The sequence below is a fragment of the Chiloscyllium plagiosum genome, unplaced genomic scaffold, assembly GCF_037043375.1.
Source record: "Chiloscyllium plagiosum isolate Xiang-an unplaced genomic scaffold, Cpla_swu_hap1 HiC_scaffold_4, whole genome shotgun sequence".
NCBI classification, from domain to species: Eukaryota; Metazoa; Chordata; class Chondrichthyes; order Orectolobiformes; family Hemiscylliidae; genus Chiloscyllium; species Chiloscyllium plagiosum.
The window spans coordinates 38,149,007-38,161,794 of NW_028270142.1; the positions used below are offsets into that span (position 1 = coordinate 38,149,007).

Below are 12,788 nucleotides of genomic sequence, written 5' to 3' on the forward strand. Positions count from 1 at the left end.
TTTCATGAGTCTATCCATGTGCTCTTTCGTTAATCTCACATCAGTGACTTGTATATGTCCTTTTATTTTCTCAGTCCCACCTCTGCCTAAATGTGCTCCCAACCGTGTGCAGGATGTCCTCATTAACGTTGTAGTTGTATTCCTGAAAATCATGACTGTAAGAGATGACTCTAAGCAAATCAGATTATTCCGCAAACGCTAATGTAAAAGTTATAGTTAGGTTCTTTAGGGCCTTTCTCATCAGAAAAAAACATTAAAACATTATGTCCTACAAATTAGTGCATTTTATTTCCCAAATTCCTACACTAGTAAATGAAATAACTTTCTAATAAAGTAGATTTTGAAATGTGGTACCTTTTTCTCACCTCCACTTGTTGCTAATCATGTTCATCAACAGTCCTCTTCTCCATAACTTCTGGTTGCCACCAGTCCCACTCTGTGACCATCCTGGTTGCTGCATGGACCTTACGACTTGTGGTCTCTCCTGCTTTCCAATCCATCCTCCCACTGCTGATCCTTTGACTTGCTGCCTCTGCCATTCCCTAATTCACTGCCTTGCTGTTGATCTTTCAATCTTTAGCTTCTGCCATTCCCTTACTGGTCCTCTCACTCACAGTTCCCTCTCCTGATCCTACATTCTCATTCAAGGATTAGATTCAGGTTCTGTTCAAAGTTGAGCTCCAGGATTCTGAAAGTGAGAACTCTGATAGTGCATAAGTGCCCACACTGCCACTGTTGAAGTTTTGTAGTTGCTTTAGCTCTCTGCTTCCCTCTCCTGAAACTGTAAGTGAGGGATTCAGAGAGGATCGGTGAGAAGCAGGAAGAACAACCTCAACTTAAATCTTCAGTTCAGTCACTTTATAAAAAGAACTCTGTGGCACATTTAACTTGAAAATCAAAAGGAGAAAGCTGATTAGCTCAAAACTGTTGGATTTTCAAAATGTGAGTCTAGAAGTTAATAGCTACAGGGGAGTTAGGGTGCAACAGCCATGATTACAGTGAGGATTGGTGGCAGACAGAGGCATAGAGGAAACAAACTAATTTCTAGATTTATGTACTATTATATTCATTTTTAATGAAATGATTATGATACCCCAGTTCAGGACTTCCGTATCATTGGGATCCACACTTTCACAATCTTTGAGTTCCATATTTAAATTAGATAATAACAAGAGTTAGGGAGCGTCGGGAGTGGGAGAGGCCAATCGGAAATACTATCACTCAGGATACATGGCCCTATTTCAGACCAATCAGAAATGACTTTAAACAAAAATCTGTGATGCTTAATGAGAATACAGGTCCTATTAACAGACTGCCATTAACGTAAAAAAAGGGAATTAGGGCAACAGTATACATGGACCTATTGTATATCTGTTGAAACAATCAACTGGGAAGCATTATCAAGCATCCTTCGCCACTTTGGCTGCACCACGAAATTTATCACCATTCTTTGCCTGCTCCATGGTGACATGGCAGTCATGGTAGTGATAAATGGTTTCACCATCGATCCATTCCCTGTTTGGACCTGTGTCAAGCCAGGCTGCATCGTTTCCCCAACAGTGTTCTTGATCTACCTTGCTGCAATCCTTCGCCTCACCATCAGAGTGGAACTAACCTACAGAACCAACGTCTTTGAACCAAAACCAAAGTCACCCCCACCAGTGTCATTGGTTGCAATATGTGCATGACACATGTATGTGTTCAATCTCAGAGGACAAACTCCAGACTATTATTAGCACTTGAACTGAGGCATATGAGAGCATGGGTCTCACTGTGAACATCTGAAACAAAGATGCTCCACCAAACTGTCCTGGCTTTGCCTGATCATCAAGGTCCACAGGGAGATCTTAGAGAATGTTGGCCTTGGGCTGCCTGAGATAAAAGGCATTCAAGGACAACAACATCAGATCTGACATCAAGTTCATGGTATACAGAGCTGTGATGATTCCCACCCTCCTACATGACTGAGATATGGACTGCCTGTGCAAGATTTTGTGAATCCGCTGGGAAGAAAGCTGCACCAATGCCAGCATCCTGGACCAGGCCAATGTCCCCAACATCGAGGCACCGACCACCATTAACCGGCTGTGAAGGGCTGGGCATGTCTGCGTGACCGACACAAGACTCCCCAAGCAGGCACTCTACTCGCAGTTCTGAAATGGCAGGCAAGCCCCAGATGGGAGAGAAGTGCTTCAGGGATACACATAAAGCCTCACTGGTGAAGATCAGCATTCCCATTGACAGCTGGGAATCACTGGCCCACGACTGTTGAGGAAGAACACCCAGGAAGACATCAAGCTTCTTTAGACTTAGTGTTGAAAATGTACGGAAGCCAGGTGGAAACAGTGTAAGGAGAGTGCTGACACACCAATGCCCCTGCATCCCTTTCCAAAACCATCACCTGCCCCAGGCATAACAGAGCCTGCGGAGACTGCATCCATGTGTACGTCCATCTGCGGACTTAGCCGAGAGTGGAAGAAAGTCGTCCTTATCTGTGCCAATAAATGAATGAAAGTATGTATGTTCAAACATTTAATCATCTGTCTACATGTATCTCTTATCAGTGTTTCCATGGCTTCTCATTTCTGGATCTTTCTCTCCCCCAGTCCGTGTTCTGGCATTATTTATAAATTACTCAGTTGTGTTATCACCCAGTTCCAGTTATGGCTTCTTACCTGTTAACTGACATGTTTATGGTTCTAGTATATTCTTCTAGATTTTTATCAGTTGCAGATTGTTTGCTTTTTGCTTTAATAATTTTAAGGTGCCTTTGAGAGTTGATGTCATTTACCATGACATGAGAGTAGAACATTTTTTTTCATGAATGAAGCCTTTTCATCCTTTATTGCTTGCTGCACTTTTTACCCACTTTTAATCTTGATGCCCACCTCAATTCCCATTTTAATTGTAACCTGGCACTGTGGCAGTCTAACTGCAGAGTCCCCAGGATCATACACTAAAGCTACCGATCTGAATCAATATCTACAGGAATATATATGGGCAATTCTATGTTAGATAGGAAAAACCAACTGAAAAACGTATTAAGTTTTAGAGTGCCATATGTAAGCCTCACAGTATCTACTAATATTTTTAACAAATAAGCTTAATGAAAATCTAAGTTTTAAAATATTGACAAGGATAATATTGGTTGCAACAAATGTTTTGTAAACATGATGGTAAGCAAACATTACCTTCAATCATTCTTTAAAAGAATATTTTATAAATTTCCATGCTGGAAATGAGAAATATGGCAGCTGTTATAAATTGTGTGTTTTTATAGATTGAGGAAGCTGTGATTCAGACACATGATCCAGAGCTACGGAAGTTGTTGAACCTCACCACAGCAGACCTACGGTTCGCAGATTTTTTGGTGAAACACGTAACTGAAAATAGGGATGATATCTTTCTCGATGGGACTGGCTGGGAAGGAGGAGATGAATGGATCAGGGCACAGTTTTCACTCTATATCCATTCCCTTCTTGCCACTACTTTGCAACCAGGTGAGAAGTAATGTTTGAATGTGGTAAAATCACAGTTCTAAGTGCACGGTAAAATAATATCATAACATATTGCACTTCTATTTATCTACAAGCAATGTTTGATTGTTCTTAAGTTATGGATGTCAAAACTCATCAGTCTTGAACCTTATCAGTCTGGCCCTTGAAGAACACACAACTTATCCTATTTGCAATTGGGTTTATTCTTTGTTGGATTTTGTAGGTTGAGAACGTTTTTTTCATTTGTACATAAATTAATTTTGTGTCAACTTCTTGAACTATCTGTAAATGGAAGAGAAATTTTATGATAACATAAAAGCAGGAACAAACACAAAGAAATGCTGAGAAACCTCAGCAGGTCTGATTGCATCTGTGGAGAGAGAAACAGAGCTAACATTTCGGGTCCGGTATGACTCTTCAGCCTTTCATACTGGACTTAAAACTTTCTTCCTTTCTCCACATATACCACCATACCTCCTAAGTTTCTCCATAACTCTGTGTTTATTTCAGATTTCCAGCATTCACAGTACTTTTCCTTTACATAAAAGTAAGAATTTTAATAAAATATGAGAAGAAATGTAATTGCCATTATGATGTAAGCAGATACTATTCAATTTGGAGAAATGTGAAGTTAATTTAGGCAAGAAAGAAGGAAAGGATTATACACATAATGGAAGGACATTCATAGGTATTGATGAACATGACACCTTAAAATATCTAATTGCCTAAATGGCCAGTGCCAGTAGGTAAAACTACAAAAATGCCAACAGCATTTTTGAAGAAGTAACAAAGAGGATTGATGAGGGCAGAGCAGTAAATGTGATCTACATGGACTTCAGTAAGGTGTTCGACAAGGTTCCCCATGCAAGACTGATTAGCAAGGTTAGATCTCATGGAATACAGGGAGAACTAGCCATTTGGATACAGAACTGGCTCAAAGGTAGAAGACAGAGGGTGGTGGTGGAGGGTTGTTTTTCAGACTGGAGGCCTGTGACCAGTGGAGTGCCACAAGGATCAGTGCTGGGTCCTCTACTTTTTGTCATTTACATAAATGATTTGGATGCGAGCATAAGAGGTACAGTTAGTAAGTTTTCAGATGACACCAAAATTGGAGGTGTAGTGGACAGTGAAGAGGGTTACATCAGATTACAACAGGATCTGGACCAGATGGGCCAATGGGCTGAGAAGTGTCAGATGGAGTTTAATTCAGGTGCTGCATTTTGAGAAAGCAAATCTTAGCAGGACTTATACACTTAATGGTAAGGTCTGAGGAAGTGTTGCTGAACAAAGAGACCTTGGAGTGCAGATTCATAGCTCCTTGAAAGTGGAGTCGCAGGTAGGTAGGATAGTGAAGAAGGCATTTGGTATGCTTTCCTTTATTGGTCAGAGTATTGAGTACAGGAGTTGGGAGGTCATGTTGCGGCTGTACAGGATATTGGTTAGGCCACTGTTGGAATATTGCGTGCAATTCTGATCTTCCTATCGGAAAGATGTTGTGAAACTTGAAAGAGTTCAGAAAAGATTTACAAGGATGTTGCCAGGGTTGGCAGATTTGAGCTATAGGGAGAAACTGAACAGGCTGGGGCTGTTTTTCCTGGAGCGTCAGAGGCTGAGGAGTGACCTTATAGAAGTTTACAAAATTATGAGGGGCATGAATAGGATAAATAGACAAAGTCTTTTCCCTGGGGTCAGGGAGTCCAGAACTAGAGGGCATAGGTTTAGGGTGAGTGGGGAAAGATATAAAAGAGATGTAAGGGACAACTTTTTCATGCAGAGGGTGGTACGTGTATGGAGTGAGCTGCCAGAGGATGTGGTGGAGGCCGGTACAATTGCAACATTTAAGAGGAATTTGGATGGGTATATGAATAGGAAGGGTTTGGAGGGATCTGGGCCAGGTGCTAGCAGGTGGGACTAGATTGGGTTGGGATATCTGGTTGGCATGGACGGGTTGGACCGAAGGGTCTGTTTCCATGTTGTACGTCTGTATGACTCTATGAACACAATGACGTTTTAAGAATTGACTTACAGTGGAGTGTCATCTGGAAGATACCAGAGAATGTTTGACCTGACACTGTTTCCATTTGGCAAAAAGGCTGTTAGGAGGTTTAGAATGAGCAGACCTTTTTTTCAAATTAGCAAAGGCTTTGATGGAGTGAACGGAAAAAACTATTACTTCTGGTTGGAGAGTTAGCACAAGCTCAAGAAAGAGAAATCGGGAGAAACGTTTCCTCAGAGTGTAGGAGCACAGAAAGCTACATGGATTGAAAGTTACCATTGCTTCCTTTAAGGAAAACTTGTGGAGTTAATAGTCACCAGGTTATAGTCCATCAGGTGTATTTAGAAGTACAGCAATCTAGGTTTGTTCAATATATCGTATCAGTTGTCTGACACTGATCTTTTGCTATAAATTCTGTGTCTTACGATCCTGCTCTACAGTTACCTGATGAAGGAGCAGCTCTCTGAAAGCTAGTGCTTCAGAATAAACCGAACTTCCAAATAAACTTATTGGATGACAGCCTGGTGTTGTGTGAGTTATAATTTTGAACACCCCAGTCCGACACTGGCACATCCACATCATGGAAAATTTGTGTAAATACTTGAAGCAGAGAAATACGCAGGATTGTGATGGTAGTCATGTCATGAGGAACTTGGATTTGTTTCAGAGTGCACCATATGAAAGTTGACACAGATACTAAATTCTGTGCTCAAAATTCATTGTTCTATGCAAAAACATAATTTGATTCTTATACTTGTCTAAAATTAATTAACATGCTTGGCAAGTTTTTTTGAGTATATCACAGGAATGATGCAAAGCAGTTGCTTTCACTAATTGTACAACTTCCATAGTTTTCTTGGATAAATTTAGAAATTTCCCCATCACATTGCACATTGTATAGTATATCTCAGAGGTAAACTTGCAGAATAACGGCACCCTCTAATTACAAAAGTCACTGTTGTTTCAAGCATGAACTTACTGAAGTAGATTTTGAATAACATTCAGGTTGGTCTTTTGGTATACGGAAGCTGCGTTATTTCAAAAATTTGAATTGACATGAAAGTAACTTCCAATATTATGTTGTTACTGACTGAATGGAGGATTGTCTAAATCTTTTGTTAACTATTCTAGCCAGGCAATATATCAATATGTTTTTTTACTCTCCTTCAGATAATGACAAAATGTTAGCAGACTATGGCGTTTTGTTTGTCGCTGCATGGAAGAACACACACCATTTCAGAGTATGGAATAGCAACAAACATCCTGCTGTCACTGAAATCAATCCTGGGTAGGATAGTGTCATTTATAATGTGTTTTTCCTTATCCAGTTACTGTTGGGTGTTATGAACAGTAGATATAATTTGGAGACTTTCTTTACAGGTTTTTCTTATAATTTACAGATCTCAAAACATTTGTGTGTTGTTTGTATTCTTAATATAATGAAAAGTTAGTATTTATAGCCAGGTGATATTGGAAAACTTAATTCCTATTCCTTTCTTGTTACGCTCATGTGTCAGCTTTTGTTTTGCTTAATTCTGATATCCACTTACTGCAGAAAATCCCTGTTTTGAGTTGTTCCATTCAACATTGTTCTAGTTTAGCATCCTGGTTATAATGAGGCTGATATGTGCATTTAATGTTGGGATTTCTGCACTCATACCTTTTGCACCAGGATTGACATGGAGTCATGTGACCCAATCAGCTGCAATTTGGAGGGCATGCTCTCCTACTCCCCAATCTTCCTGTTCACTGTTTCAATCCCAGAACCTCCATCTCTCATCTTCTCTAACTTCCTCACTCACTGGCCAGCATGTATTGCCCATTCCTAATTGCCATGGAGAAAGTGGTTGTGAGCTGGGTTCTTGAATTTCTGTTGTCTATTTTGAGCAGATATACCCACAATACTATTAGAGAGGCAGTTTCAGGATTTTGACCCAGAGGCAGTGTAGAAGAAACGATATACTTCCAGGTCAGGTGGTGATTGTCTTGAAGAGCAACTTGCAGTTATTGATGTTCCCATGTATCTGCTGCCCTTGTCCTCCTAGATCAGTGGTTTGCAATTGGTGTGCCAGTAGGCTGTGACAAGGTGAGAAATCTGCTGTGAAATTTTCAGGAGGCTTTACCTGACTGTCGAGGCAGTGTCCATGATTCTGATTTCCTCTGGAAATTCAGCTTCCATTACTGAAGGCCATATCAGCTGACACCAGGCACCTCTATCAACTGTGCATACACAAGCCTCTAAAACTGTACGTGTGTAGACTTCAGATGCTGGACATGTACAGAGGTTCTGCACTATGCGCCTGCAGTGAAAGGACAATCCGCTCAGTTATACAGCTTGCTTGCACATGAGCATGACCGACATTCGGTTTGAGTATGCGCAATGATTGCGTATTTCTAGCGTAAAGAGACGTGCACTTGAAACAGCTGTTGAACTAGCCTGCCTGCCTGGTAATGTTTCCACATCACGGATTTTAAAGTGAATTCTAGTTTTTCTCCTTCTCTAGGTCTTAGATTTTAAGAACCAATCGATTATTTTGTCAAATGAGGTGATTTCTCTGCTAATTCATTTGATGAAGCATCTGATTCAAAAGGAAAAAGTACAAGAACTGTTCAGAGAGAGTATATTGAGAGTTCTCTGGCCTTTAGAATTTCATCAACAGGAGATGCTACTTACCCTTTACCTGAATGTCTTACCTGTAGATACAAGTTCACAAACATTGTGATGGTACCAATTACGTTAAGGCACTCTTTACGGTTGAAATGTCTATCTCTTGTGAAGAAACATGTTCAATCCTTCAAGAGCTTGGAGAGAACAAATTATCTAGCAAGCACAATAACTCATGGAGTGTGCATGGATATTTTAAAGCTCTTAACTGGTGGCTGAGCTTGTAGAAGAAGCCCCATACCATTGCTGAAATCTTAGGCATGTGAAAAAAAATGTAAATGCAATAGACATCGACAAAATTTCATCTCTGATTTTAATGGCAAATTGACAACATCAGCTGATATAGAAGAGGTATTGCAAGATGCAAGGTGCCCTGGATCAAAATGCTTGGCAACACTAGCATGTCCAGGTTGCTCACTAACCCAGTAAATTGAAATTTACTTTGTGTTTTGCTAAATGTTTAGAAATAGGTGAGTTGCGCAGATATTAAAAATGTGTCTGTGCTTGCATTGAAAGATGGTGTATTTTTGGTGATGGATTTCAGACATTAATGCTTTTGATCTTTCTTTAGCTCATTGTATGCACTGTGTTCCAAACCTCTCTAGTAAGGTGTAATGATAATAAATGCATATTGAAAGGGTTGGGAACCAGTATTCTGGATGGTGGTGGTCATGGATTTTGATAGTGCTGTTTAAGGAGCGCTGGTGAATTTCTGAAGAGTGTCTTGTGGATGGTGCACTCTGCTGCTACTAATGTCAGTGTTGGAGGGAGTGAATGTTTGTGGATGTAGTGTCAATTAAGTGGGCTTCTTTTTCCTGGGTGGCACCCAGCTTCTTGAGCGGTATATTGTATGCCCTTGCTTTTGCTGAGCCTCTTCTGAGTTTGGGAGAGGGAACAAGCGAGCAAGACAGATGGTGAGCAGGAGCCAAGTAGAATGGGTTAGGGTGTTTATTTTATGTTTTAAAATTTATCTTATTTTAAAAGTTATTTAATTTGCAAGTGAAAGGAATTTAGGAATGTTTAATATTTAAACTAGTAGTGTATAAAGTTTTAACATGATTAGGAATACTTTGGAGAAGATGATGATGAGCAGCCACTTGAACTACATGGCGTCTAAGAAATTCACAGTGGTGTTAGAGAGGGAATTCCATAATTTTGATCCAGTGACAGTGAAAGAACAGCGATGGCATTCAAAGTAAGGATATATGTTTTAGAAGGGAACTTACGATAGTGGTGATCTTATGTATTGACTGCCTTTGATGTTGGAGGTCCTGAGTTTGGAAGCTGCTGTCAAAGGATCCTTGGTGGGTTTGCTGTTTTTTTTTGTAAATGATGTATACCGCTCTCATTGTGCATCAGTGATAAAGGGAATGAATGCTCACATTGGTTTTAATGGGAAAAACGAAACTGCTTAGAGTTCAACTTATCAGAAATTCAATTACAGCAATAAGTGAGGAATTATTCTACTGGATTGTGTCCATGTAAGATTGTAATTGCACATCAAGTTTATAAATCAGCAACCCACGGTGGACTGCGGGTTGCTTATACTTCACATGAAACTCTTAACTGCCCTTTGGGCAATTAGGGATGGACAATAAATGCTGGCCTAGGGAGTAACACCAAAATCTCTTGAACAAATGGAAAAAAATCTCCATTTCCCAAATTGGCCAATGAATGTGTTAGCTTTGACGCAAGTGCCATGATCACTCACATCACCACTATCCAGTCTTTGATTTAACGCGAACTGTTCATCAGCAAAGCATGAGCATTTGAGGTGAAAAGTACCTAGTTTACTTCTTTATGCTGCCAGGTTCAATGTTGAAGAATTAATTTAACTAATTCTGACAAAATAGCCATGTGTTTTAAAAATGCTACCCATACCATCATAAACTTTCACCTGCCAGGGCCTTTCTTCCCATCCCAAATGACTCTCTTTTATCATGTTCTAATTCTCCTGAATGAAGCTATCTTGGATCAGCTTTTCTGATGCCCCAGTGCTCTTGAATTTACTTTGAAACTTCAGTCTTGATGAAAACCTATCACCAGCAGGAAAACATTCAAACATGCAGAAAAAATTGAGCTAATTTCAGTACTTCAGAGAACAAGAGGATTATTGCACAGAACAGAGAGCAGTTTTGAATTTTAGCTACATATTAATTGATAGAGGTAATAGCTAGAGAATTGCTGAAACAGCATTGACTGAAGTTGTGTATCAGGGCCAGGTGAAATTCCTGACGCAACTAAGTATGGGAATTACCTGGGAAATGAAACTTTCTGATTGGTAGTTCCCCTGCCTCAGGAAGCCTCCAAAAGAGTTCATTAAATTTGGAAACTTTGGAGGGTTCCAACTCTCTTAAGCCGAACAGATATCCAGGAAAAATAGACAATTAAACATCTACTCTAATCTATTCAGTAACTGTGGGAAAAGGTCTGCCACCCTGCCTACCCATAGTAAGCCCACAGAACATAAGAATGCAAATTTGGCCAGAAACACCCAGAATGCCTCAGCAGCAACCAAGCAGGCTGACAAGTGAAACCAGACAGCACTCACAGACAAGGGAATACACTTCCCAAAACACACTAACAATACCAGGTCAACACAGTTGTCCCAAAGCCCCGAGGGCAGTCTCATAACACAGCAATACCAAAGCCACACAAAGAACAGGTCAGACGGAGAGGCACCACCAAGGACCTCCCTCCCAGGATAGGAACAATGGAAACACTTTACTGTTTCAAAAGAGACATTTTCACCTACCTGCAAAGAGACCTGGAATCTCCTGATCCCATCAAGAACTCATTGATACCGTCAGGATGTTACATTGTATTGACAACCAGGTCATTCTTCCGCTAACTGTTTTTCAATTATCATCATTGTAACTGGATTACTTAATTTCAAAATACATTGTATCTTTCCCCATTTTAATTAACCTTTTTATACAAGATTCCTATAAAACCTGGCTTCATCCTCAGCTCGAGAAAGAGAACCCTTGATCTACCTGTACAGACTGTCAGTTCTGTATCAGCCGAATCAATTTCTCTTCCAGCGATATCGCTTGTAATAAACAGCTTGTCAATTTCACCCGATCTAGTTTGTGTGGTCTCCGCTTTATTGAGCTAATTTTTCTAACAGTAACTATTATAGTGAATTCACAACTCACCACTCAACCAATCACCCATTTCTGTCCAATTGCATCCCCCCCAAACCTGATGCATCTTTGCCAATGGTAACTGTCCTCCTTAAAGTCATGCAGGAATAGGGCATTTATTTGTCATTTGTCTGAATTACAACATTGTCTTTGTTCTTGTCCTAAAAGTTTTTCTTTGTTGTGTCTTTTAAGGGAACCTGCCTCTTCAGTTTGGTCACAACACATAATGGTATTTCAGAAACCACCTGAAGCATCTGTTGTGTTCCTTAGACATTCCCAGGGTTCATTCACCCATTGTTTTTGTTTCAGTTTTGTATTTTCTAACAGCCTAGTCTGTTAAGGGTGCTTTAACCTCATTCTGCCTGACATTAATCCTCCTGTTATATTGATGCCTGTTTCCAGTACCTTGATTATTTCATAATCTGGCAATTGTTGAATCTTCTATTGTTAGCATCACTACAGAATTTATTCCATGAAGGCTGATGGGAAAGAGAGCTTTCTTAGGCATGTTTTCAAAGCAGCAAGCAACAGATTGAACCGGTTTCCCCTGTCGAAAAGTAGAAAAGAAGTTAGAAGCAATTGCTTGTCTGTATGCAACATCTTAATACACTGCAATGACAGTTCTGATCCAGGAATCCTCTTGTTGAATTTCGTCAAACTCAAGGGAATAAGAGTGTTTTTAAATTTATCAAATTCTGACCATACCTCCTAAGCATCATTTTTATACAACCAAAAACTCCAATAGAAGATCCAAAACCCTCAGCAAATCTGGCAGCATTTGAGGAGAGAGAAACAGACTGAAATGTTAAATCTATTCCTTTCTTCACAGATGTTGACAGACCTGTTAAATTTCTTCAGCATTTTCTGTTTTAGTCAAAACCTATCCATCTGATGGCCATCTAAGGTACAAAATATTTCTGATCTCACCTCTTGTAGGAACTGATAATACCAAAGCCAAACCTTTTATGTTTGTTGGGGCATACCTGTGAGTCGTTTCAGATTTGTGACATTTTCCAAGGTAATGATGTCTTGATGTCTTACAGTGGTCCTTTTCCATTTCCAAAAATGACCATTAGGATTTTATTCCTCTGACTGAGAATTTATTTTCTTGGCTTCCAACCTTCATTTGTAAGTAGCTGCTCTCTGCTACCAAATTCTAGTCCAGAAAGCCGGGTGATGAAACTGGAACCAATCTTTATACTTGTTATAAATTTTTATTTACAGAAATAAGAGTAAACTAACATGCAAATCTTCAGCAAGCTACCAATCTCATCAGTTCCTGTAGGAGGGCACGTGAATCCCCAGTTAATGGTTTCATCTACCCCACCCTCACCTATTTAAATCAATTGCTGATAACCTCAGTTATAGTTCAGAAAAAGTAGAAAACGCTTTGAAAACCTCTTATTGTGTTCTTGCCACAAAAATGTTCTAAGCAGCTACTCCATCAAAAGTGTTCATAATGTTCAAGATCTCTATTAAGTTAT

General features: G+C 39.8%; 1 protein-coding gene across 1 annotated transcript in view; it reads left to right on the forward strand.

The window, feature by feature from the left end:
• avl9 (AVL9 cell migration associated) overlaps positions 1-12,788 on the forward strand; it is a 95,724-nt gene that overhangs the window by 53,579 nt on the left and 29,357 nt on the right. Inside the window, exons 12-13 of the mRNA XM_043688809.2 lie at positions 3,281-3,500; positions 6,664-6,781. Of these exons, the coding sequence (XP_043544744.2) occupies positions 3,281-3,500; positions 6,664-6,781 (338 nt within the window). The remainder of the gene's footprint in view (positions 1-3,280; positions 3,501-6,663; positions 6,782-12,788) is intronic.